General features: G+C 43.0%; 1 protein-coding gene and 1 pseudogene across 1 annotated transcript; one reads left to right on the top strand and one right to left on the bottom strand.

Annotated features, from left to right (window-relative positions):
- Window positions 1–1055: 1055 nt before the first annotated feature.
- LOC120027712 lies at window positions 1056–15790 on the top strand (annotated as a pseudogene).
- A 3645-nt stretch (window positions 15791–19435) lies between these two features.
- On the bottom strand, window positions 19436–19939 carry LOC120028065 (corticoliberin-1-like). The gene has a single exon (XM_038973216.1). The coding sequence runs from the start codon at window positions 19937–19939 to the stop codon at window positions 19436–19438; it is 504 nt and encodes a 167-aa protein (XP_038829144.1).
- Window positions 19940–26049: the final 6110 nt, after the last annotated feature.

The following is a 26049-nucleotide window of genomic DNA, read 5'->3' on the forward strand; positions in this document are numbered from 1 at the left end:
CAATCAATGGTGTAGAAGTTGCTGCATTTTAACTTTATGTTTATTGTGGTATATAAGCAGAAATAATTCCAATGCAAAACCCCCCCAAAATTGTGCCACCTCTGGCCGATTTCCTTAGTCACTTTATCCTGGCACCGCACAATAAGAGCTACAATGCTAATATTTGTGTAAACTTCACAGTTGTTTTCTGTGGGTGTCATTTTCAGTGAAAAATGTATGTGCAATACACATAGTAGGTTGACTGGTAAGCTTCATGTGGTTAATTTTACAATGGTTTCAGAGTCCCGCAATAAGAGCTATGACACTAATATTTGTGTTAACTCTTTACAGTTGTGTTTTGTGAGTGTCACTGAATAGACTGATTCACAATTCATAGGTAAGTCTGTACAGTGAAATATAATTATGCTCCCAATGCAATTCTGAAGTGTCATACGTTCACAGTGCAATATCAAGTTTTTTTAATCAGGGACTTTTATTTTGAATGCGGTTCGCATTCAAAATAATGCCCGCATGCCCGCATTCTCCAAAACTTTTCCCGTTTCTCATTTTATCCACTGCTCCCTTTTTAGCTATGTGGGGAATTAGCTCAAATGGTAGAGCGCTCGCTTAGCATGCGAGAAGTAGCGGGATCGATGCCCGCATTCTCCAAAACTTTTTCCGTCCCAGCGCGTGGCCATGTATAAGTTAATGTGAGTACACATTTAAATTACTTTATGGCATTATTTCGCGCAGGCATGGCCAGCCACGCGCTATAGCGGTAGCCTGATATAGTAAAGATTGACTTTCCTTAACATTCCACTAGTGTGACTAGTTTCACATAGGTGCCAGTGCCGAGAAAGAACTGCCTGAAAATGTTTCACTGCGAGGGAAGTAGCAACATTGTAGCTACAGTCAAAACAGCACTCGAGATAGCCTGCTCTATTCATTTTATCCACTGCTCCCTTTTTAGCTATGTGGGGAATTAGCTCAAATGGTAGAGCGCTCGCTTAGCATGCGAGAAGTAGCGGGATCGATGCCCGCATTCTCCAAAACTTTTCCCGTCCCAGCGCGTGGCCATGTATAAGTTAATGTGAGTACTCATTTAAATTACTTTATGGCAGTATTTCGCGCGCTATAGCGGTAGCCTGATATAGTAAAGATTGACTTTCCTTAACTTTTCTTATTCATCTCGATGGTAAGTCTTATCGCTATGGGTGTAATATATTCGACAAACCAATTAGGATCTGGCTAAAAATACGGGAATCCGTTATAGAACCCATTGCCCTTTATGGTTGTGAGGTCTGGGGTCCGCTCACCAACCAAGAATTCACAAAATGGGACAAACACTAAATTGAGACTGCATGCAGAATTATGCAAAAATATCCTCCGTGTACAACGTAAAACACCAAATAATGCATGCAGAGCAGAATTAGGGCGATACCCGCTAATTATCAAAATCCAGAAAATAGCCTTTAAATTCTACAACCACCTAAAAGGAAGCGTTTTCCAAACCTTCCACAACAAAGCCATCACCTACACAAAGAGATGAACCTGTAGAAGAGTCCCCTAAGCAAGCTGGTCCTGGGGCTCTGTTCACAAACACAAACAGACCCCACAGAACCAAAGGACAGCAACAAAATTTGACCCAACCAAGTCATGAGAAAACAAAAAGATAATTACTTGACACATTGGAAAGAATAAAAAAAAAAAAAACTGAGCAAACTAGAATGCTATTTGGCCCTAAACAGAGAGTACACAGTGGCATAGTACCTGACCACTGTAATTGACCCAAATGTAAGGAAATCTTTGACTATGTACAGAGCATAGCCTTGCTATTGAGAAAGGCCACCATAGACTATGTGCACACTGCCCACAAAATGAGGTGGAAACTGAGCTGCACTTCCTGACCTCCTGCCAAATGTATGATCATATTAGAGACACATAGTGTGCCATCACAGCAGCAAGATTTGTAACCTGTTGCCACAAGAAAAAGATCAACAAGTGAAGAACAAACAGCATTGTAAATACAACCCATATTTATGTTTATTTATTTTCCCTTTTGTACTTTATTAATAAGGATCAGACCTTTTTTTTTTTAAATGTAGTCTAAAATGACATACCCAAATCTGAGCCTGTAGCTCAGGACCTGAAGCAAGGATATGCATATTCTTGATACCATTTGAAAGGAAACACTTTGAAGTTTGTGGAAATGTGAAATGAATGTAGGAGAATATAACACATTAGATCTGGTAAAAGATAATACAAAGAAAAAAACATGTGATTATTTTTTGTACCTTCATCTTTAAAATGCAAGAGAAAGGCCATAATGTATTATTTCAGCCCAGGTGCAATTTAGATTTTGTCCACTAAATGGCAGCAGTGTATGTGTCAAAGTTTTACACTGATCCGATGAACCATTGCACATCTGTTCAAAATGTTGTATCAAGACTGCCCAAATGTGCCTAATTGGTTTATTAATACATTTTCACATTCGTAAGTGCACTCTCCTCAAACAATAGCATGGTATTCTTTTACTGTAATAGCTACAATGGACAGTGCAGTTAGATTAACAAGAATATAAGCTTTCTGCCCATATCAGATATGTCCTGGGATATTTGCTAATCACATTAGCCTACATTAGCTCAACTGTCCCGCGGGGGGTACACTGATCTCGTAGAGGTTTAAGTTTGTTATTACAGACCGATCTGGCATTTCACCATCTGGGAACAACACAACTGCAATTGTTTTCTTTCATTTATGTCCAAGATAGCTAGCCACAAAGCTAACTAGCTAGCTAGCTAACTTTAGCTGCCTCTCTAGTACAGATCCAGTTCGCCAGCAGAGCAGCACTCCCCAAAAAGACAGGGGTCACTTTTGCTTTTAGAACTTTCTAATCATCTCTTAAGTTGTTTAGCATGCGATCACACTAGCTACATATATTTAGCTAAAAAGACTGTTGATGAAATTGATTGCTTTCTTTGTAGCTAGCTATCTAGCTTGGTTGTAGGCTACAGTAGGCTAGTACAGTAACGTTACAGTAGCTAGCTAAGTTACACCTTTACTGATTGACAACAATGCAGCCTGAAAACTTCTGTCTAGCTAGTTGGGCTTAGAAATTGATAGATAAACATATGGAGAGATCACCAATTCATGCAGCTGTGGTGGTGTCAATTGTTTAGCTATTTCCCTGCTTTAAAGAGTGAAAATACTCAAGCCTTTATCCATACCAGCAGGTGTCCCATGAAAAAGTTGTCTTCAATGGTACAACCAGGTAATTAAAGCTAAAATATTCTGTGCACTCTCACTAGATAGAAGTGTGTGCTTCAGTGGCAGATTTTCTTTTAAAAAATAGACAAAGATAGTATCAGCAATTCTAAGTCAGATGAGACACATCTGGTGTCATTCATTTACAGATGATACTTAGATTGAGAATGATTTCCATATATTATATTGAGCATGGTGTGCTATTGTTTTTAAACACACAGCAAACAAAAAGCTGCCACCATTGTGGGTGCCGTATATATCTTTATAAGTTATGCATACTTCATGTTAATATTCCATTATCCTAGGTCCTCCATTCCCGAACGAGAAGCCGCTTGACCCTAGCAGGAAAGACCAGAGATCTGACTTCGAATTGAGTAAAATTAAGATCACTCAAGTTGATATTTAGATTTGGAGTCACTGACAAGAATTGGAACATGAACAGGCTTAGTCTACACTCAGGTGGAACAACAGATACGTAATGCATTTGTCAACAACGGTTGTGCCAATTAATGTATATCACAAGGGTTGAGAGGTGTGTACACACTTGCAATGTAACCTACATCTGTTGTTAAACTCATTTTTAAAAATGTATGTTTTTTTACCCCCAATTTCATGGTATCCAATTGGTAGTTACAGTCTTGTCTCATCGCTGCAACTCCCGTACGGACTCGGGAGAGACAAAGGTCAAGAACCATGCGTCCTCTGAAAAAACGACCCAACCAAGCCGCACTGCTTCTTGACACAATGCCCGCTTAACCCAGAAACACCAATGTGTTGGAGGAAACACCGTACACCTGGCGACCGTGTCAGCGCCAGGCCCACCACTGGAGTCGCTAGAGCAAGGACATCCCTGCCGGCCAAACACTCCCCTAACCCGGAAGATGCTGGGCCAATTGTGCACCGCCCCATGTGTCTCCCGGTCTTCTGCGACAGAGCCTGGACTCGAACCAGGATCTCTAGTGACCACTGTGCCACTCGGGAGGCCCCATCTGTTGTTAAAGTCGAGTGATGAATAAGTCCTAGAGGTTTTGTAAATTCACATGAGTAACCCGATGTCAATCCAGATCTGAATGTTTTATATCCTTTCTACTGTACACTAGTAGTTGATGCCAAAGCTAATCTTTCAATGTCCTACTACAAGGACTCGGTCAGCTTGACAAGCTTTTGTGTCATATGAACACACACACACACACACACACCATGGGTTGCCATGGCGAGTACACTGAGCAGTCAGGAAAAGCTCATATTGTGCATTAAGTGACTGAATGCAACAAAAAAGAAACAGCACAGTGACATGATCACACAGTTCACTCTCCGCCTCTCAATTACACGCTCACTCACTCACATAGTTTAGCTTTATGATTATTCTCATTTAAGGTAATTGGGCCTCTATTTCAGGAGAGGGATGACATGCATGACCTGGCTCTCCTCTGCTGAGACCGATCCGGGCCCAGCAGCGCAGGCCCAGCTCTAACAGTGGTCCTCCCTGCAGGTTGTCCTGTTCCCCTCCCCTTTGGCACCAGCTCCTGACACAACAAAAGAGTTCCTGCTGGATACAGGTAATTCAAATGAAATCACACACATAATTATGTGTGCAGGCACTAACTCATTCTAACACACACACACATGATTTAGGTTAGTGTATAGTAAAGGCTTTGTCATTAAAAATAATATTGTGCCTCTCTTTCAGATCTGCCAAGCCCACCTCTGCCACTGCCCTTGAAAGCTTCTCCACTGGGCCCATCAAGAGATGTTGCTTTTTCCTCATGGACCACGGCCCATGGACAGAGCCCATTAGAACTGCCAGTGATGTCCTACTGGTCAAGCACCACGGGGAGGAAGAGACCCTGAAGTGGGTGGATCTGCTGTGCTCTTAACACCAGCCCAGAGAATCTCTAGAGACGCACAGCTGTGACATTATGTTATTGCAGAGAGTAACGTAATGCCACATCCCCTTCCACCTGCACTTCCACAGCAGAAAACCTCACCAATTCAAGGATACCATTTGAGGATTTTGCTGCGGCTGCCTTCTTTCAATGGGAGCTGGAGGCCTCGATGCAGAGGAAGGAGTGAGGAATGGGCGAACTGAGAAAATAAAAAATCCTTAGAGCAGCATCCCTCCGGCCGTCGGTACAGGTTGTACAGCCACCTGTACACATCTGTACAGCCACCTGTACACATCTGTGCAGCCACCAGCCGCTGAAACAAGGCCCCGACAGCCCTCACACACATACCGGCTTGCCTTGAGTGGCAGGAAAATATCTACTGCCTTTTATGTGACTGAAAGGTGGAGATGGATGGTGAAGAAGGGGGAATGACTCTACAGACACACACACACACAGAAATAAATAGGAGCTGAAAATCTATTTCCATTAATGGAAGTGGTTTGGACTTGTTTGATTTGTATTTATTTCACAGGTACTGTCCATTCTTTTACATTACTGTACATACATTGCTGAATATCACTGTATATATTATTGTCCATTACTATTTTGTGTAAATGTTGCGCAAAGGCCAACCATTTATTCTAATCGCGGTGAATATGTCTTGTATCATAAACTAATTGCTATAGTTAGTGTGTGAATACGTTTGTTGTATGAAGAGTTGTGCTCCAACACTATCATAACTATGGCTTTGATTTCATTCAAGTTAATCTCAAAGTAATCTTCTCTATGAGCTGCTTTAGAGTTGTCTTTATGAGTAAGATACATGCCTTTCCATTGTGCTCTAACACTCATAAATATTCCTTTGATTTCATTCTATTAAACCTCAATGTAAAGCAATCTTCTCTTGTTTTTTTATATTGTCTTTATTTGCATTAAAGGGAAAGGAAAGGGAGTTACCTAGTCAATTGTACAACTGAATGCATTCGACAGAAATGGCAAATGCAAAGTCCTTCAAATACAAAGCGTCCTCCAGCGATATCCCAACTATAAACAGAGTAAAGTACACGCACTAAAGCGTAAAAAATAGATTTTTAACAAAACAGTGTTTTTTAGATAACTTGTTAGGCATTCAAGGTGTTGGTCTGATGGGAATCTGTGACGTCATCTTGCTTGAAAAACGGTAAAACTAGTTAATCGCAGTGGGTCCCTTTAATCGCAGTGGGTCCCTTCCTCTCCTGTAAAATGAGTTTATCACAGTGGTTCCCCTCCTCTCCTGTAAAACGAGTTAATCACAGTGGGTCCCTTCCTCTCCTGTAAAACTAGTTCATCACAGTGGGTCCCCTCTCCTGTAAAACGTATTTTGTCTGAGGGAATAAACATTATTATAATAAAGAATGGAAGACAAAAAAACTTTATTAAAACTTGTAATTATTGTTGTCAATATTATTATTATTATTGTTGTCATTGTCATTATTGTTTTAAGTACAGTGTACCAAGTTCTAAGGGAATAAACTCTCTTATGTTTATCAAATTCAATTGTATTTGTCACATGCGCCAAATTCCACTGGTGTAGACCTTACGGTGAGATGCTTACTTACAAGCCCTTAACCAACAATGCAGTTTATTTTAATAAACAGAGTAAACTTTGTTGTCATACGATTAATGTTTTAAGTACAGTGTAAAAACTATTGTAAATAATCATGTGTTCCTGGGTGGGATCGATCCATGTCTCAAAAAACTCAAAATCATGCTACGGGCTTTACACAACTGGCCTTGTGCCGCACACAGGTTGGTTTTTATGCTTAGGAAATATGCTGGGTAGATGCGTGGCTATAATGTATCTCAACGATTAGAATGTATTTGAGACGTGAATGTGCCTCTTATAGATCTGCACCTGCGGTATTTCCAGCGCGAGATATTACTTTTTGTACGAGATACTGTTCATGATTCTGATCACATAATCGGATACATTTTAATAAAGGTACACATTATTTTAAAATGCCATAGTACATCAAGTAACCTCTATCCATCCATCCATCTATTCCAATAATAACACAGACATGCCCACCAGTACCTGTTTCTTATCAATACATCATTTGTATTATCAGCCCAATATGTCTATCCTACCATAGCATGTTTTGCCCCAGAACAACCAGCCTGGTTTCATAGACTAGACGTAACATAGTAAATGTAAATCCGAGATACTCAAAATAGTATGATATGTTTTGTTGGTTATGATTGCATAAGAGAGAAGGTTACTTGAGTCAAAAGTAAGGTGGGTGGGTAAGTCTATAACACCAACATCAAGCAAACCAAAGGTTGTATGTTTGAAATTTAGGCAACTTTGCAACTACTTAAGCTAATCCTGTCCCTAGCCTTAACCCTTTAACTCAACTCCTAACCTTAACCCTAACCAGTGCTTAATTTGCCGGAGCAGGACCCGGCCGTGTTTGCAATGTAAAAATTTGAATAAAAGCAATCAGAGTTCATTCAAGTTGCATTCCCATTAATTCTCCTGCCCCTTAAAAAAAAAGTTATATTAAAACGCAGATTTTCAGCCCGCGCATGATATTCAAAGAATTCATTTGTGTTTGGGCCTGCCCGGGATTATGATTTGCTCAACATTATAGCCTATGTTTGAGACCAATGCATGGCCATTGCTGTGGTGAGAGAGAGAAGCACTCCTGTATCTCTCTCAGAACTAGACTGAGATTCACTTTCTATGATCTCGCTCCCTCTCTCTGCTAGACATGAGCCTGCAACTGTCATCTCTCCAGCGTTGCACTTGATCATTTATTTCCTTATAGAATCATAGCCGTGGGAAGGGGGCTGGGAGAGCTGCAGCACCCCTGATTAATTTAAATACATTTGCCAAAGTAATAGAATTACTGCTGTCAGTTCAGAAAGAAATACAATTATTCAGAATACTAAACCAGGAGTAGGCCTGTAATTTAACCACAGATGACCAATAGCTTCTTTTTTTTTAAATAGCCTAGCTGTGGATTGTGTTTATGTAGCCCAAACACAAGGCATATAGAACATGTGGCAGATCTGTCAGTGAACAGCATGCAGCCAGAACAAGCCTTTGGCAATATTTCAAATAGAATGGCGGGAAAACACAGACTGGAAGGTAAATGGCTGCTGCTTAAAAGAGAAGACTGTAATATGACTGTTGACTACCAAAATATTTGATCAACTTCCCGATAGGTCTATTGAGCAAACATTGTTCGCCAGCGAGTGAGCTGTGCTTCATTGTTTGAGTCAGTGAAAGCTTTTTTAGGACTATAATTTCCTCCTCATATTGTACAATATGTGTCTCCACATTTTACAATTTAAGCACTGGCCCTAACCTTAACCCCTAACCTTAGCCTAGCTAACGTAAGCCACCTAGCTAACTTTAGCGTTAGCCACCTAGCTAAAGTTAGCAACAACAAATTGGAATTCGTAAAATATTGTACTTATTGCAATTCGTAACATACTGTATCATATGAATTGTAATTCATAAGATATCAAACGAAATGGATGATGGACATCCACAAATTAATACATACCATACGAAATGTAACATACTAATTGGAGTGTCCCAGATTTACGTTTACTAGGTTAGGGCCCCAAACACGTTATACATTGATATTTGCATATAGGCTAACAGTTTCATGACATGTGTACAGCTTTACATTAAATAGGGTCAGCATGTAGACTATAGTCCTACTGCAAGGAAACATCAGCTGCTCATGCACTAATTAGTATCAGTTTCATATATGGGCAAGTAAACGCAAGTGACGTGACACTTTCTAAAAACAGCCCTGACACTCGCTCGAGCTGCCAGATTGGGGGCCACGTGAAACTCTGTATGAGGAACAGCTTGAACCAGTGCTATTACTGTGGCCCTTCTTTCAACTTCACTCCGAAATAAATGGCTTGTGATGTTATGATGCAGGATTAACCATTGCCTATTATTCATTTGACGCTTTTAACACTATTTTAACGTCTTAACGGAGTGGGTGCATCAGAAGAGAAACGTCAAAGATAACTTGGAGAAGCAGCTGATTTGTTCCATCTGCCTGGAAACATTTACCAAAACAGTGGGCATTTTACCGTGGCAACACAACCTCTGTACAAAGTGTGCCAATGATATCTTTAAGGTAAAGTAGGCCTGCAATTACATTGGAGTATTGGAAAGTATTTTAGAGAAGGCTAGTATGTGATAGAACTATAGATTAAACTGTGTCTACGCATTATCCATAGACTATTATTTGTTTCTCTATATCTATAACAACGAGTTTGACTGTGTATTGGGGGATGTTGTTTTTGTTTGGTTCTTGTCTAGGCACTGAGGCTACAGGTGTAAGATCTTATTTGATCACCCTTTTGTTGCAGGGAATTTCCTGCACAGCAAGAAATGCAGTGTATTCAATGTTTAAAGGCGTTTACATTTTGTAATTTCCACTTAAAATCTTCAGACTTGATTTGCCCGTACCAGAAATGTATCAACACCTACACAATAATTCACATTTCCTGTTGCTGCAGGGTCAAATCAAGATCCCACATCTGTATGTACTGTAGCCTACCGCAGATCCTCTGTATTGTTCTCATTTTATGCTTTGTATTATCTTGTTGCCACGAGCCATTCCAGTGTTCAATCTCAGCTTTGTACATCCATGTAATTTTGTGTAGCCTCAAATGTGACTGCAGTTTTCACATGAAATAGTACCCATAAGCAATAATAGGTGTTACATTTGGTCTACATTGTATTATGCCTCCGTCTGTTCTATCCTGTCTAGGCCTCCAACCCATACCTCCCAACCAGAGGGGGGGTCAGTGACCTCCGGTGGCCGTTTCCGGTGCTCGTCCTGCAGGCACGAGGTGGTCCTGGACCACCACACGGTCTACGGGCTCCAGAGGAACCTGCTGGTGGACAACATCATCGACATGTTCAAACAGGAGTCCACCAGGTGAAAGAGTCGTACACTATAGGAGTCCAAAGGAAAAATAATACTTCCGGTACCTGGACTTTGCTTTCCAACCAAGGTGCATGAACAGATGAGAAAACTGGGGGGAAACTATTTGCTCCATGTACTCGCTAGCTTGTTACAGGTACGGTACAGTTCGTATTACAGTAATCATTTAAAAACGTAATTATTAAAGAAAGTAACCACCGTCTCAGATAGACACCACCACCACCATCATCACTACCATAAGTGGTCCAATTTGCAGGATCCTACTATACCACAGACTGAAAGCACAGACATCCAGTTACTCAATTTTGTGACTTTCGGCCAAAATCCATTTCTATGTGTAATTTCCTTAGCTTCCTTTATTCCATTACCAGGCTTTAAACTACTTCCAATATGTCACTGAATTTCCTACAAGAAGACAGAACAGTGAATTCTAAAAGGTGTTCAGTTAGGGCATTGAACAGGGAATTCTAAAAGTAGGTCAGTTAGGGCATTGAACAGTGAGATACTCATAATGATAGCAATGTGACATTTTCTCTTCTGATAGAAATATTAAAAACTCATACAACCTACACGTAAAATGTGTTAAAACTGTTCTCAGGAAAAAAAGTCCTGGTGCCACTCATACTGAATGTTTTCTTCAATATTGACTACTTTTCTCACCTTGTTTACCAGACCTCCAGGCTGCCTTATAAAGACACATGGTGGCTGGTGAACGTGACTAGTAGTAGTTTCTAAACTAGAGTTGATAAACAAATAATGAGATACAGGTGATGTTTTTAACCAGGCAGCAGGTAGCCTAGCGGTTAAGAGCGTTGGACCAGTAACTGAACGGTTTCTGCTTTGAATCCCCGAGCCGACTAGGTGAAAAATCTGTCAATGTGCCCTTGAGCAAGGCACTTAACCCTAATTGCTCTGTAGTGTCTGCTAAATTACTAACATGTAGATGGCTCCCTCCAGAAGAAACAGCGGTGACAACAGCTAGAGCTAAATACAGTCAAGGAAGTATGTAGTTCACAAACATTGCATTTACATGAAGGATTACTGTTTATATTTAACACCGGGTAAAATAAGTGTCAGTGTTTTTGTAGTGAGAGTGTAGTCTTCTCACTGCTTTGCGGTGGGGGTTTGGAGCTATAAGAATGCATGAGATGAACACGTTGCTTTTAAGCAGGGTTGGGTAGGTTACTTTCTAAATGTAATCCGTTAGTTACTAGTTAACCTGTCTGAATTTTTTATCAGTAACAGAACTTTTGGATTATCCACATTTAGTTATGTTATCTCATTACTTTCCATTTAGAAGAAGACAAAGAAGGCATTAGAAGAAGACAAAAAGGTTCCATCAAATGCATTTGGTGTGTCATCATAGTGGTCACTGACTTGTGGTCAGACTCGCTCAGGTGGAACAAACTTAAATTTGCGCCTTAAACCGAATGGTGTCATAATGTATGTGTGTGTGTGTGTGTGTGTGTGTGTGTGTGTGTGTGTGTGTGTGTGTGTGTGTGTGTGTGTGTGTGTGTGTGTGTGTGTGTGTGTGTGTGTGTGTGTGTGTGTGTGGTGTGGTGTGTATTTGGAAGAAGTGTGACTAATGCCTTACTGTGTATTTTTTCCCACAAACATCCTTCTGAATTGAAATGTAATCCAATAAGTAGTCATCTAGTTTTCCAAAATAATCTGTAATCGGATTACAATATTTTTGCTGGTAACGTAACCGATTACAGTTACAGTTTTTTGTAATCAGATTATATGTAACTGATTACATGCTTTTAAGAATAGGAGCCCAGAGGCAATGTAATCTAGCTCTCTACTGTCCTGTATCCAACATCACGCTTAGTGCTTCAGGCTTTATTTCTGAGACAAAACTCTCTTCCGCTTGACACAGAGAGAGAGAGAGAGGGATGGAATGGAGGGGTGCTCTGTGTGTTTGAGGACACTCACTAGCTCGACAGAGAGAACAAAAGAGAGAAGAAGAGGGATACTTACTGTGTGTTTTTGAGTGCTTGCTAGTCGGAAAGAGAGTGTGTGTGTATACTGTAGATAGAAGTGGAGTAGGGACCCTCTAGGGCAACAGAAAAAGGGAGAGAGAGGAGTAGAAGAGGGTCATGTTGTGTGTCTCCTTGTGTTGTGTTGGGAGATGGAGGCATTGTGTCTGTCACTCAGCACTGGTGCCCATATGAACCCATAGCCCCACAGTGAGTCAGAGGGGTGATTCAGTTGGCAAGAGGTTTCCGGTACAAGTCAGTGACACAATGATATACTTCCAACGGACTTGGTGTGTGTGTGGGGTGTGGTGTGTGTGTGGTCTGTGGTGTGTGTGTGGTGTGTATTTGGAGGAAGTGTACGACACACACAACACTCCATTTAGATATGGTCTGTACAGATGCTCATGGCTCAGGATGTGATGTTACCTATGATGACCTTCTGACTGCATGGTGGGGTGTTCAGTTACCATGGGCAGGCAGCCTGAATCTAACCTCAACTGATCAGGAGAGGAAGCCACTATACTATTACAGTAAGATGCACCCCTAGTGTTGGGAGTCTCAGCATGTCTCCTTCCCCCTCCAGCAGCCCTAGGCCAGCGGCCCCAGAGAGGAACGGAGGAGCAGGCCATGTGCCAAGAGCACGAGGAGGAGGAGGTCAACATCTACTGTGTGACCCACAGCGTGCCCACCTGCTCCATGTGCAAGGTGTTTGGAGCCCACCAGGACTGTGAGGTGGCGCCGCTCAAAAGCATGTACCAGACACAGAAGGTGAGGACTGGCTGATGTAGGAAAACATCTTCTTCAAGACATTTACAGTACAGTAGGTGAAATGGGAAAGTTGCCTCCTGTGTATATGTCAGTTCATTGCAACTCACTCAGTGACTGATGCTTCTTGGCTTCTCGTTCCTGTGGTTTTGTGTGGTTGTGTGTGTGTGTGTGTGTGGTTGTGTGTGCTGGTGCGTGTGCTGCGGCGGCCACAGACGGAGTTGACTGACGGGATAGCGATGATGATGGGGAACAACGACAGGATCCAGGGCATCATCAGTCAGTTAAAGGAGACCTGCCAGACCATAGAGGTGACTGGCCCAGTGTGGCAGCACCTGTCTTTCTGTCTCTGTCTGTCTGTGTGTCTCTCACACAGCCAGACAACTGAAACCAGGATGTTACTGTAATCAGCCCCCCCACCCCATTCCCCAAATACACACATACACTTAGAAAAATGACTAGGTGTTCTACTGCCTGTGTTGTACTGCCTCACACGAATAAACACATACATTTCCAGAGATTCCTTCTCCTCCCTCACACATACCAAGAAACACACAGAAATGTTACTGCCTTCCCACTCGCTCACACTGAGAAACCAGGAGGAGAACTGATGGGGAGAGAGTGGACACCCCTGATGTGCACACGCACAACACACACACACACACACACACACTGGAGTTGATGAGCTAGCTAGTAGCTGTACTGGGGAGGAAGCTGGAGCGGCTCCAGTCCCCTCTGTGTCACTCGTGGTGGTGTTACCCAGGATTGCCATGTAGAGCTGGGTCGTGTTCAGAACTGGGTCGTGTCCACTAGGCACGGAACTGGAGAAAACACTTGCGTGTGTCCATCTGTCTGTCCATGTGTGTGTGGTTGCCTGTGTACAGGAGAACGGCAGGAGGCAGAAATCCCAGGTGTGTGAGAAGTTGGACCATCTGTACGCCATCTTGGAGGAGAGGAAGAGGGACTTAAGTTTGAAGTTGGAGGCCGAGCAGGAAGAGAAGCTTAACTACATCCGTGGTTTAAGAAGTACAGAGAGCACCTGGAGCGGAGCTGTAGGACCGTAGAGACAGGCATACAGACCATGGAGGAACCAGAGATGGCCGTCTTCTTACAGGTGACTGACACAAACACACTTCCTCAACATTCAGGCTTGAATCCTGATTTAAGTTTCACACTGCAAAAGACCTCATTAAAAAGTGAGTACATTTGCTGCCTAACACTAATTATTGATCAAACAAAGTGTGTTTCATGTACCACATTATTTACAGATCTATAGAGACCACACAGAATAAGGGAAGCCTGACTCTCCGTGTGTGTCAGGATTGGGGAGGCGTCGAGCACCTCCCACCTGGATAAGGTGGAGCGTGGATATGAGGCGATGGATCACTACACCGTTAACATCGACTTCATCTCAGGTAGGAAGAGTTGGCCGTGAAGCGTCTTATTAGAGCTGGGCGATATAGACAAAAATCCATATCGTGATAAATTGGCTGAATTTATGTGATAAATAGAACGATAAGTTTATAGCATTAATGTGCACCATAGTTGTATTTATTTATTATCCTTTAAACTACTATTACTAGTTTGATAGTTGTAGCCATCAATTGTCCCAATAACAATCATCCACATTAGCAAACATTTCATTTCAAACTTCACATTTCTCTAGTATAGGCTACTTATCATAATGAACGATATCAGCAACATGCCTGCAATAAGTGATCTGTGTGATCGGTGTCGATAATTTCCAGTTTATCGTCCCAGCTCTAGCACTTCTTGAGTATCCCTGCACACAGAGGCTTTGTCATTGAGTCTCTCTATGTATGCCCCTGCACACAGAGGCTTTGTCATTGAGTCTCTCTATGTATGCCCCTGCACACAGAGGCTTTGTCATTGCGTCTCTCTATGTATGCCCCTGCACACAGAGGCTTTGTCATTGAGTCTCTCTATGTATGCCCCTGCACACAGAGGCTTTGTCATTGAGTCTCTCTATGTTAATCAGTGATGTATTGTTGTCTCTACCTTCTTGCCCTTTGTGCTGTTGTCTGTGCCCAATAATGTTTATACCATGTTTTGTGCCGCTACCATGTTGTTGCTACCATGCTGTGTTGTCATGTGTTGCTGCCTTGCTACTGTATGTTGTTGTCTTAGGTCTCTCTTTATGTAGTGTTGTGTTGTCTCTCTTGTCGTCATGTGTGTTCTGTCCTATATTTTTTTTCCTTTCTTTTTGTAGTTGTTTTTTTAATCCCAGCCCCCGTCCCCGCAGGAGGCGTTTTGCCTTTTGGTAGGCCGTCATTGTAAATAAGAATTTGTTCTTAACTTGTCTGGTTAAATAAAGGTCAAATAAAAATAAATAAAAGTCTGCCCCTGCACACAGAGGCTCTGTCATTGTCAACTTCTCAGGTCCTAGAGGGATGAGGGGGTGCATCTCAATTGTCAACATCTCAGGTCCTAGAAAGATGGGGGGGTGCATCTCAATTGCAAACATCTCAGGTCCTAGAGGGATTGGGGGGTGCATCTCAATTGTCAACATCTCAGGTCCTAGAGGGATTGGGGGTGCATCTCAATTGTCAACATCTCAGGTCCTAGAGGGATTGGGGGTGCATCTAAATTACAAACATCTCAGGTCCTAGAGGGATGGGGGGTGCATCTAAATTACAAACATCTCAGGTCCTAAAGGGATGGGGGGTGCATCTAAATTGTCTTGTGTCATTTCCTTTCCTTGTTTCCTGTCTGTTATCTTTATTGATCTGAAAACAGGCTAGGTAAAAGCAACATTAAGCTTTCCATAGATGCTGTTGTTTTTCTTCATTCATCCCTCACTTCCATATCCCTCTGTCTGTAGATGATGAGTATGAGGAGGTAGATGGTGGAGAAGTCTCTAGTTGCTGATCTAATGTCAATTTTGAGTTTTTCCCCTAATGCAGGGTTCCCCAACTGGCAGGCCGAAAAAGACTAAAAAAACACCAGCAAATCAGCTCCATGTGATTTTAATTTGGGAAATCTGTTCCAAAATATTCCTACGCATAATAGAGAGATATATGGTCGTATACAAATGTAAGCAAGGTTTTATGTTTTTGTCAAATATTGTATCTGTTTGGGCTTCTTGCGGTCAATTTGCAATCTACAAATTATTTGTAATTAAGTTCCAGCCCCCTGACCATCCGCTCAATAACAAATTGTCCCGCGTCTGAATCTAGTTGATGATCCATCCCTGCCCTAATGGTTAAGGTTAGGAGTGGGAGAGGGAAAGCTGATCCGTGATCAGTGCCTATTGCCAACTACCTGGAGCATACCTGCACAGGTGATAGACTGATCATTCTGCCACAAAACTCTCCTGGGACTTCCTCCCAAGTCTGTGGTTGGATGCAGCTGGATATGGACATGTTTTTTGCCCAATAGGAGTGCATTTCAGGACTTCGAGTCAGGAAGTTCACTCTGGGAAAACTTTTTTGCCTTAATTAAATTCACAGCTGAGTCTACCTATTTAAAGAAAAAAGGAATGTACTACCAGTGTTTTTGTTTTGTTTTTTCAAAAGGAGATGTGGCTCGTTTTAGTGTTCCCTCAGACTGCCATTGTAGCACTTTGCCTAAGCAGCAGTGCTGTTTTTTTAATGAAGTTGGCAAGATGCCACCGTCTGATCTACATCATTATAGAATATCATAGGCTGAACATCTCAAACAAGAACCTTCGGAGGACTTTCATGGTTTTTGCCTTTTTATGTTTTTGTTTTTAATGAAAAAGTATTCCATGAAGGAACGCACAGGTGGTAAGATAAAGCAAAATTATATTTGGTAACATTAGGACTTCACATGGGAGAATAATATATAGGTTTAATATATACAGTATAGGTTTTTCAATTACTGTAAGAGACAACAAGCAGTCTTTTCTCCTGACCCCTCCTGTCTCAGCCTCCAGTATTTATGCTGCAGTAGTTTATGTGTCGGGGGGGCTAGGGTCAGTTGGTTATATCTGGAGTACTTCTCCTGTCTTATCCAGTGTCCTGTGTGAATTTAAGTATGCTCTCTCTAATTCACTCCTTCTCTCTTTCTTTCTCTCTCTCGGAGGACCTGAGCCCTAGGACCATGCGTCAGGACGATCGGGCATGATGACTCCTTGCTGTCCCCAGTCCACCTGGCCTTGCTGCTGTTCCAGTTTCAACTGTTCTGCCTGCGGTTATGGAACCCTGACCTGTCCACCGGACGTGCTACCTGTCCCAGACCTGCTGTTTTCAACTCTTAATGATCGGCTATGAAAAGCCAACTGACATTTATTCCTGATTATTATTTGACCATGCTGGTCATTTATGAACATTTTGAACATCTTGGCCATGTTCTGTTATAATCTCCACCCGGCACAGCCAGAAGAAGACTGGCCACCCCTCATAGCCTGGTTCCTCTCTAGGTTTCTTCCTAGGTTTTGGCCTTTCTAGGGAGTTTTTCCCAGCCACCGTGCTTCTACACCTGCATTGCTTGCTGTTTGGGGTTTTAGGCTGGGTTTCTGTACAGCACTTCGAGATATTAGCTGATGTACGAAGGGCTATATAAAATAAACTTGATTTGATTTTCTCATTTGAAAAAAATAAGAAAAAAACGTTTTTAAGATGATATTTTGCCTGCATATTGTCACAGTGTATATTACGTTGCATAAATAAAGTGTGTGCATAAAACTTTTTTGGTCAGGTGTCCTTCTTCCTTAACATCTGAATGCACCACTACTTCCTCCCTGTAGAAACCTTGTCTCCGGCAGAGTATATAGACCATTATAGGCATGTAGGGCAAAGTCGTTTCCGTTGGCCTCCAACACCATTTCTTCATGAGGTCTTTCTCTTACACCTCCCCTCCTTAGCAGTAAACAGGAGTTAGTTCACACGTCTCACTGCCTCAGTTCTGCTAACGATGTCAGGGAGCTTGTTGTGCGATCCATATACCTCCTTCCATCTGAGTGGAGGGTGTGTGTGTGTGTGTGTGTGTGTGTGTGTGTGTGTGTGTGTGTGTGTGTGTGTGTGTGTGTGTGTGTGTGTGTGTGTGTGTGTGTGTGTGTGTGTGTGTGTGTGTGTGTGTGTGTGTGTGTGTGTGTGTGTGAGAGAGGTGGATCTTGAGGTGGTGCTTTAACGTGTCTCACACACACGGATCCATGTGGAGATAAATCTGATGCAGATATCAGACCTGATAGTCTGGTTAATCAGTTCAGTTTCTCCAGATATCTTGACTGGTGTTAGGATTGTTTCAATGTACATATAGACAACTGATGTACTATTTTCCTTTTGTACATTTCATGTCATCTCTTCAGTTTTATTAACCTGTTTCAACTGTCCATCTACTAGCCAGTCATAGTGCTCCCCCTCCCCACAGACCTCCCGTGGTCTCTGAGGTGATTTAACCAGCAGGTATCGAAACCGGATCCAGATCCATCATTTACACTTCCATTCCAATCACGTTTGCAGCATAGTTCACTGCAACCTTTCCAACTTAGGCTCTGTGCTGTAATAAGCCCCCTGTTACTATGTAGGGCAGACAATGGACCTTGACTCTCAGACACACATCAATTGTTTTGTGTATTTTGACCCCACGGCCTGGGTCCAGGATCAGAGCACACACACCAGGCAGAGAGCTGATCCTAAATCAGTTCAAAGGACCGGAAAAACTGTTAACATGTTTTGTTAGATCTGTATTATTCAGAGTAATCTTCCTTTTTGAATCTTCCTTTTTGGATTTATTTCTCAACACATTGCAAATGGTATATCAACTATTGCCGTTGGTTTGAAAAGGACAGGTGCTGCTGATCGATGCTCATACAATTAGACATATACAGGAATCTAAGAAAGCTCTCGCCCTGTCCTCGCACTTTCTTCTGTTGTACGGACATCTAGGGACTCTCATGATTTTAATTGTTTGTATGTTCTATGTTTAGTTTTTTTATGAAAATGTGATCTGTTTTATTGAATACAGACAATAGGTTATACAGACAATAGGTTATACAGACAATAGGTTATACAGACAATCCTGTTCAGGTTGTTTTGCCGAACACTTCAGATCAGTGAAAGGTTTGTGTGCAGTATTTAAACAAAACCAAATTTAGATTCAAATGTTTTCAAGGCTATAACTATTATGGGCAATAAACTGTTGAATTTTAAAATATCCACAGGAAAGTGCAAACTTAACTTTTCAGATTTTATTGAAAAATATAAATATAAGACATTCTCTTGCACAACAAAAATTGACTGGTTGATCATAAGTTTATTAACAAACTTAAATAACATAACATACAATAAAACTTCATTTCCAAAGCCTATAAGGTCTACCAAAAAATATGTTCATATCTTAAAGAAAAAATATTGTATATGCTACAGTTTGGATTGAGCACTTTAACAACAGTAGCCTAATATAAATTAACAGAACATAGTTTATCTTACATGATATAGGCTACAATCTGATAATTACACAAGTCATGTACAAGCCCATTTAGTCTACATCGTTGGAAGTTAAAGCTATAAAATAAATCATTATAAACAAAGAAGGAAAAGCTGCACTATGGTATAGATAATTGTGTTTTGAGCTAAACGGAAAAACAAATCTTTTGGCGGATGGATTGATGCAGTTTTCATTTCCCGAAGATCTCCATCATTTTTCTGTTGCTATGGGCTTGTTGCTGTAACTGTTCAGCTCTGGACATCTCCATCATCTGTCGAAGCATGTGGAACGTGAGATCTAGAGAAATCGGCGGGTCGTCGGACCTCCTCCCCCTCTCCATCGAGTCGTCGAGCTGGTTCGCGAAGCCGCTGATGAACCTATTGATGTCCCCAACTTTGCCTTGTAGAAGGCGCTGCGTCAGCTGGAGCTGCAAGGCTCTGTTGTAGACCGCTGGGGAGCCCTCCGGGTGCATGACTTTCGGTGCGGACGCGGCAGAGTTGCGGTTCTCGTTGCCCAGTCTAATGTAGTATTCCTCTCCGAGTCGCGTCAGGAGGGGAAGAGACTGTTGCTGCGCGTCGAGCTGTGGAGCGGTGGAGCGCTGGACATCGTCAGGGCTCTCGACAGCCCTACATTCATAGCGCGGTAAGAAGGCAACCAGCAGAACCACGGTGGTGACAAGTAAATTGAGCTTCATGTCAGGGGATCAACAGGAATCTAAAAAAGAAAAGAGCCAATTAACTTCACGTCTCTTCTCAATGATGATTATTTCTGTACAATACGTTGATGCGTAATTTGTGCGTAAAATGGAGAGGCGAGTTGCTGGATAATATAAAATAAATGTGCATGACTTTTATGTAAAAGTTTTCAATTGTGATGAGAATACACTGTCTAGAATTTTAAACTCTGGTCGTCTAGCATTATCGGACTAGGAATTTACAGCTAGTAATAAATAAAATAGAATATGTAAATTCAAAGTAATCCATTTAGTGGTCCATAAATCCAGGGGTTGATGAAATGTCCACAAAATCACAAGGAGAGCTAACAGAGAGAGAGACTATATGATTTATGATCTTTCAGTATCCATCAAGTTAATATGAAAAACTATGAACAGCTCTTCATGTTGAGGAAAAAAGGACATGTAATGTCACCTGCCGACAGACAAATGTAAATAAAAGTTTAAAATTAAGTATGATATATGAATGGACTTGTTGCCAACAGAAAAGGTCTCATACCTTCAGTTGAGCCGTTGTGTGTCCTGGAAGATTTAAGGTATTTGTCGAGAGCTGCCTTCCTCTTCCAGTAGTGTTGTTCAAGAAATTGGTATAAGATGTTCTTCAAAGAAAGGACGGCAGTTTGGATTTATATAGCCAAGACCCGCGACAAGTGTTACGCTCTGAGCTCAGAGATTGGGTCTGCGCATGTGTGTAACTTGAAGGAATGCATCTGTGAAAGTCTGGGATAGTTTGAATGAGATGAGTCATAATGTTTGTGTGTGTGTGTGTGCTTTCAGCACAGACAGGCTTGGATGTGGACATAATTGTTTGTCCATACCCACTAGGCACACACAGTTGAACATCTAGTTATAATTTATTTTTCAATTAGTTGTCAAACGTGAAATAAACAAAACATTTCACCATGTCATTGAATTTAGGTTAAAAGAAAAAAAGATTAAATGCCTTCATGTTGAGGACTTTTTGCAAATCCAATTCCTTTTCCGCGTTGATTCAACGTCATCATAGATCATTTTTTTGGTGGAAATGACGTGGAAACAACGTTGATTTAACCCGTTTTTTCCCGTGGGTAATTGCTCTTTATCTCAGTGGCTGGTCTATTCTACATGAAGAGCCTGTATAATAATGCTATGCACAAGACGTGTTCAGAAAATGGACAGAATTGTAATTTTGGTGGGGCACTTCTCATAATGAATCTCAGTCAGACAATCAAATGCCAGACTTTGTGCCCTGAATTATAAATTGGAAATAAAATAGTGCTGAGCCTTGATTAATATTTATAACAGATGACCTCAGAGTAAATTCTAAATTAACATAATTGTACTAATTAACTTCAAGAAGCACAGATGGGCCCGAAATGCACCTGCCCAACATTTCCTGGCAATATGGTAATCCCTTAAAATGTCTTAAACAGATGTTAAGAATGCTATAGGAGCTTACTAGAGCTCAACTTTAAGAATGCATATGGCCATTTTGAAGCACTGTCTGTGGATTACAGCTTCTCAACTTTTCTTAAACAACATAGATGTGCACTGCACAATGTAAGCAAGGGACCCTTTCTCCCCCTTTGACCTGGTTCCTCTCAAAGTCTCCTCCATACTTTGCCATGGGCAGAAATAGTATACATACTGTACATACTGCACTCTCGAGCAACACTCACCAATCTCAACTAAGCAATGACATTACTGTTTGTTAACATTCTCCTAACCACTCCAGATGACCTGCGTTGTATTCTGGAGGGGAACCAGCAAACATCTCAGTGTGTGACAGAGTGAGGGGCGTTCACCACCACTGGCAGCAGCAGCGTTTCTCAATGATTCATTACTGCTGCACACATGTACGTCACTAGCTGTGTTACTCCTGTCTTCTCCCCCCGCCAGCCCTGCCAGGCCGCCACCTCACCCAGACAAGTGCCCGGGCCTCAAGTGACGCTCTCAAGATGGAGTGGTTGATCCAAGTTTCACACTGACCGCCATTAGAATCCCAATCGGCTCCATAGAGATCACAGACTCACTGTTTTCATCTCTCTCTCTCTCTCTCTCTCTCTCTCTCTGCCATTCTGCTTCCACATACACGTATATATTTTTTTAAATTGTAGTTTAAAATATACATTTTGTGCTATTGTCCCTAAAATCTAGATGTCTAGTCCCTAGACCCTCACATTTTGCCATGTCTTTCTCTGTCACGTCATTTAGTCAACTGTGGTATGAAAAGCAGAGAAAACAATATTTCCCATCTGTGGTTTACAAAGAACCCTAGGGACTAATGCAATGAAATAACATGAAAAGTGGGTTCTTTCCCGGAATAGCTTAACGTTATTACATTTGATAACAGCATCCATCTTCTGACTAAGGTGACGGTCTGACAGGATAACTGTAGAAAATGGGACAAGTGAGGATTTCCAGTTCCCGAACATAATTGCAAATTTGACCATGATGAGCTGAATAAAGTGTTGTAACGGTGTTAGACGGTGTTATAGCGGTGGTGTTGCAGTGTTGTAGCGGTGGTGTAGCAGTGTTATAGCGGTGGTGTAGCAGTGTTATAGCGGTGGTGTAGCAGTGTTGTAGCGGTGGTGTAGCAGTGTTGTAGCGGTGTTGTAGCGGTGTTGCAGCAGTGTTAGACAGTGTTAGACGGTGTAGCGGTGTTAGATGGTGTTATAGCGGTGGTATTGTAGCGGTGTTAGACAGTGTTGTAGTGGAGTTATAGCGGTGTTGTAGCTGTGCTATAGCGGTGGTGTTGTAGTGGTGTTGTAGCGGTGTTGTAGCGGTGTTGTAGTGGTGTTGTAGCTCTGTTGTAGCGGTGTTGTAGCGGTGTTGTAGCGGTGTTGTAGCGGTGGTGTAGCGGTGGTATTGTAGTGGTGGTGTTGTAGCGGTGGTGTTATAGCGGTGTTATAGCGGTGGTGTTGTAGCGGTGTTATAGCGGTGTTGTAGCGGTGGTGTTGTAGCTGTGTTATAGCGGTGTTATAGCGGTGGTGTTATAGCGGTGTTGTAGCGGTGGTGTTATAGCGGTGTTGTAGCGGTGGTGTTGTAGCGGTGTTATAGCGGTGGTGTTGTAGTGGTGTTGTAGCGGTGTTGTAGCGGTGTTATAGCGGTGTTGTAGTGGTGTTGTAGCGGTGTTGTAGCGGTGTTGTAGCGGTGTTGTAGCGGTGGTGTTGTAGTGGTGTTGTAGCGGTGTTGTAGCGGTGGTGTTGTAGTGGTGGTGTTGTAGCGGTGGTGTTGTAGCGGTGTTATAGCGGTGTTATAGCGGTGTTATAGCGGTGGTGTTGTAGCGGTGTTATAGCGGTGTTGTAGCGGTGGTGTTGTAGCTGTGTTATAGCGGTGTTATAGCGGTGTTATAGCGGTGGTGTTGTAGCGGTGTTATAGCGGTGTTGTAGCGGTGGTGTTATAGCGGTGTTGTAGCGGTGGTGTTGTAGCTGTGTTATAGCGGTGTTGTAGCGGTGGTGTTGTAGCTGTGTTATAGCGGTGTTATAGCGGTGTTATAGCGGTGGTGTTATAGTGGTGTTGTAGCGGTGTTGTAGCGGTGTTGTAGCGGTGTTATAGCGGTGTTGTAGCGGCTGTGTTGTAGCGGTGTTATAGCGGTGTTGTAGCGGTGTTGTAGTGGTGTTGTAGCGGTGTTGTAGCTGTGTTGTAGCGGTGTTGTAGCGGTGTTGTAGCGGTGTTGTAGCGGTGTTATAGCGGTGGTGTTGTAGCGGTGTTGTAGCGGTGTTGTAGCGGTGTTATAGCGGTGTTGTAGCGGTGTTATAGCAGTGGTGTTGTAGCGGTGGTGTTGTAGCGGTGTCGTAGCGGCGGTGTTATAGCGGTGGTGTTGTAGCGGTGTTATAGTGGTGTTATAGCGGTGTTATAGCAGTGGTGTTGTAGCGGTGTTATAGCGGTGTTGTAGCGGTGGTGTTATAGCGGTGGTGTTATAGCGGTGTTGTAGCGGTGGTGTTGTAGCGGTGTTGTAGCGGTGTTGTAGCGGTGTTGTAGCGGTGTTGTAGCGGTGTTGTAGCGGTGGTGTTGTAGTGGTGTTATAGCGGCGATGTTATAGCGGCGGTGTTATAGCGGCGGTGTTGTAGCGGTGTTGTAGCGGTGTTGTAGCGGTGTTGTAGCGGTGTTGTAGCGGTGTTGTAGCGTTGTTGTAGCGGTGTTATAGCGGTGGTGTTGTAGCGTTGTTGTAGCGGTGTTATAGCAGTGGTGTTGTAGCAGTGTTATAGCGGTGGTGTTATAGCGGTGGTGTTGTAGCGGTGGTGTTGTAGCGGTGGTGTTGTAGCGGTGGTGTTGTAGCAGTGTTATAGCGGCGGTGTTGGAGCGGTGGTGTTGTAGCGGTGTTATAGCGGCAGTGTTATAGCGGCGGTGTTATAGCGGCGGTGTTATAGCGGCGGTGTTGGAGCGGTGTTATAGCGGTGTTATAGCGGTGTTATAATGGTGGTGTTGTAGTGGTGTCATAGCGGTGTTATAGCGGTGTTATAGCGGTGGTGTTATAGCGGTGGTGTTATAGCGGTGGTGTTGTAGCGGTGATATAGCGGTGGTGTTGTAGCGGTGTTATAGCGGTGTTATATCGGTGTTATAGCGGTGTTATAGCGGTGTTATAGCGGTGGTGTTGTAGCGGTGTTATAGCGGTGTTATAGTGGTGTTATAGCGGTGTTATAGCGGTATTATAGCGGTGTTATAGCAGTGGTGTTGTAGCGGTGTTATAGCGGTGTTATAGCGGTGGTGTTATAGCGGTGGTGTTATAGCGGTGGTGTTGTAGCGGTGTTATAGTGGCGGTGTTATAGCGGTGGTGTTGTAGCGGTGTTATAGCGGCGGTGTTATAGCGGTGTTATAGCGGTGTTATAGCGGTGTTATAGCGGTGTTGTAGCGGTGGTGTTATAGCGGTGGTGTTGTAGCGGTGTTATAGCGGTGGTGTTGTAGCGGTGGTGTTGTAGCGGTGTTATAGCGGTGTTATAGTGGTGTTATAGCGGTGTTATAGCGGTGTTATAGCGGTGTTGTAGCGGTGGTGTTGTAGCGGTGTTGTAGCGGTGGTGTAGCGGTGGTGTTGTAGCGGTGGTGTTGTAGCGGTGTTGTAGCGGTGGTGTAGCGGTGGTGTTGTAGCGGTGGTGTTGTAGCGGTGGTGTTGTAGCGGTGTTGTAGCGGTGGTGTTATAGCGGTGTTGTAGCGGTGGTGTTATAGCGGTGTTGTAGCGGTGGTGTTATAGCGGTGTTGTAGCGGTGTTGTAGCGGTGGTGTTGTAGCGGTGTTGTAGCGGTGTTATAGCGGTGTTGTAGCGGTGGTGTTGTAGTGGTGTTGTAGCGGTGTTGTAGCGGTGTTGTAGCGGTGGTGTTGTAGCGGTGGTGTTGTAGCGGTGGTGTTGTAGCGGTGGTGTTATAGCGGTGTTGTTGTCGTGGTGTTGTAGTGGTGTTATAGCGGTGGTGTTATAGCGGTGTTATAGCGGTGTTGTAGCGGTGGTGTTGTAGCGGTGGTGTTGTAGCGGTGTTGTAGTGGTGTTGTAGCGGTGTTGTAGCGGTGGTGTTGTAGTGGTGTTATAGCGGTGTTATAGCGGTGGTGTTGTAGCGGTGGTGTTGTAGCGGTGTTGTAGTGGTGTTGTAGCGGTGTTGTAGCGGTGGTGTAGCGGTGGTGTTGTAGTGGTGGTGTTGTAGCGGTGGTGTTATAGCGGTGTTGTTGTAGTGGTGTTGTAGTGGTGTTATAGCGGTGCTGTTATAGCGGTGGTGTTATAGCGGTGTTGTAGCGGTGGTGTTGTAGCGGTGGTGTTGTAGCTGTGTTATAGCGGTGTTATAGCGGTGGTGTTGTAGCGGTGGTGTTGTAGCGGTGTTGTAGTGGTGTTGTAGCGGTGTTGTAGCGGTGGTGTAGCGGTGGTGTTGTAGTGGTGGTGTTGTAGCGGTGGTGTTGTAGCGGTGTTATAGCGGTGTTGTAGCGGGTGTGTTGTAGCGGTGGTGTTATAGCGGTGGTGTTGTAGCGGTGTTGTAGCGGTGTTGTAGCGGTGGTGTAGCGGTGGTGTTATAGTGGTGTTATAGTGGTGTTGTAGCGGTGTTATAGCGGTGGTGTTGTAGCGGTGGTGTTATAGCGGTGTTGTTGTAGTGGTGTTGTAGTTGTGTTATA

Source organism: Salvelinus namaycush, chromosome 33, assembly GCF_016432855.1.
Source record: "Salvelinus namaycush isolate Seneca chromosome 33, SaNama_1.0, whole genome shotgun sequence".
NCBI classification, from domain to species: Eukaryota; Metazoa; Chordata; class Actinopteri; order Salmoniformes; family Salmonidae; genus Salvelinus; species Salvelinus namaycush.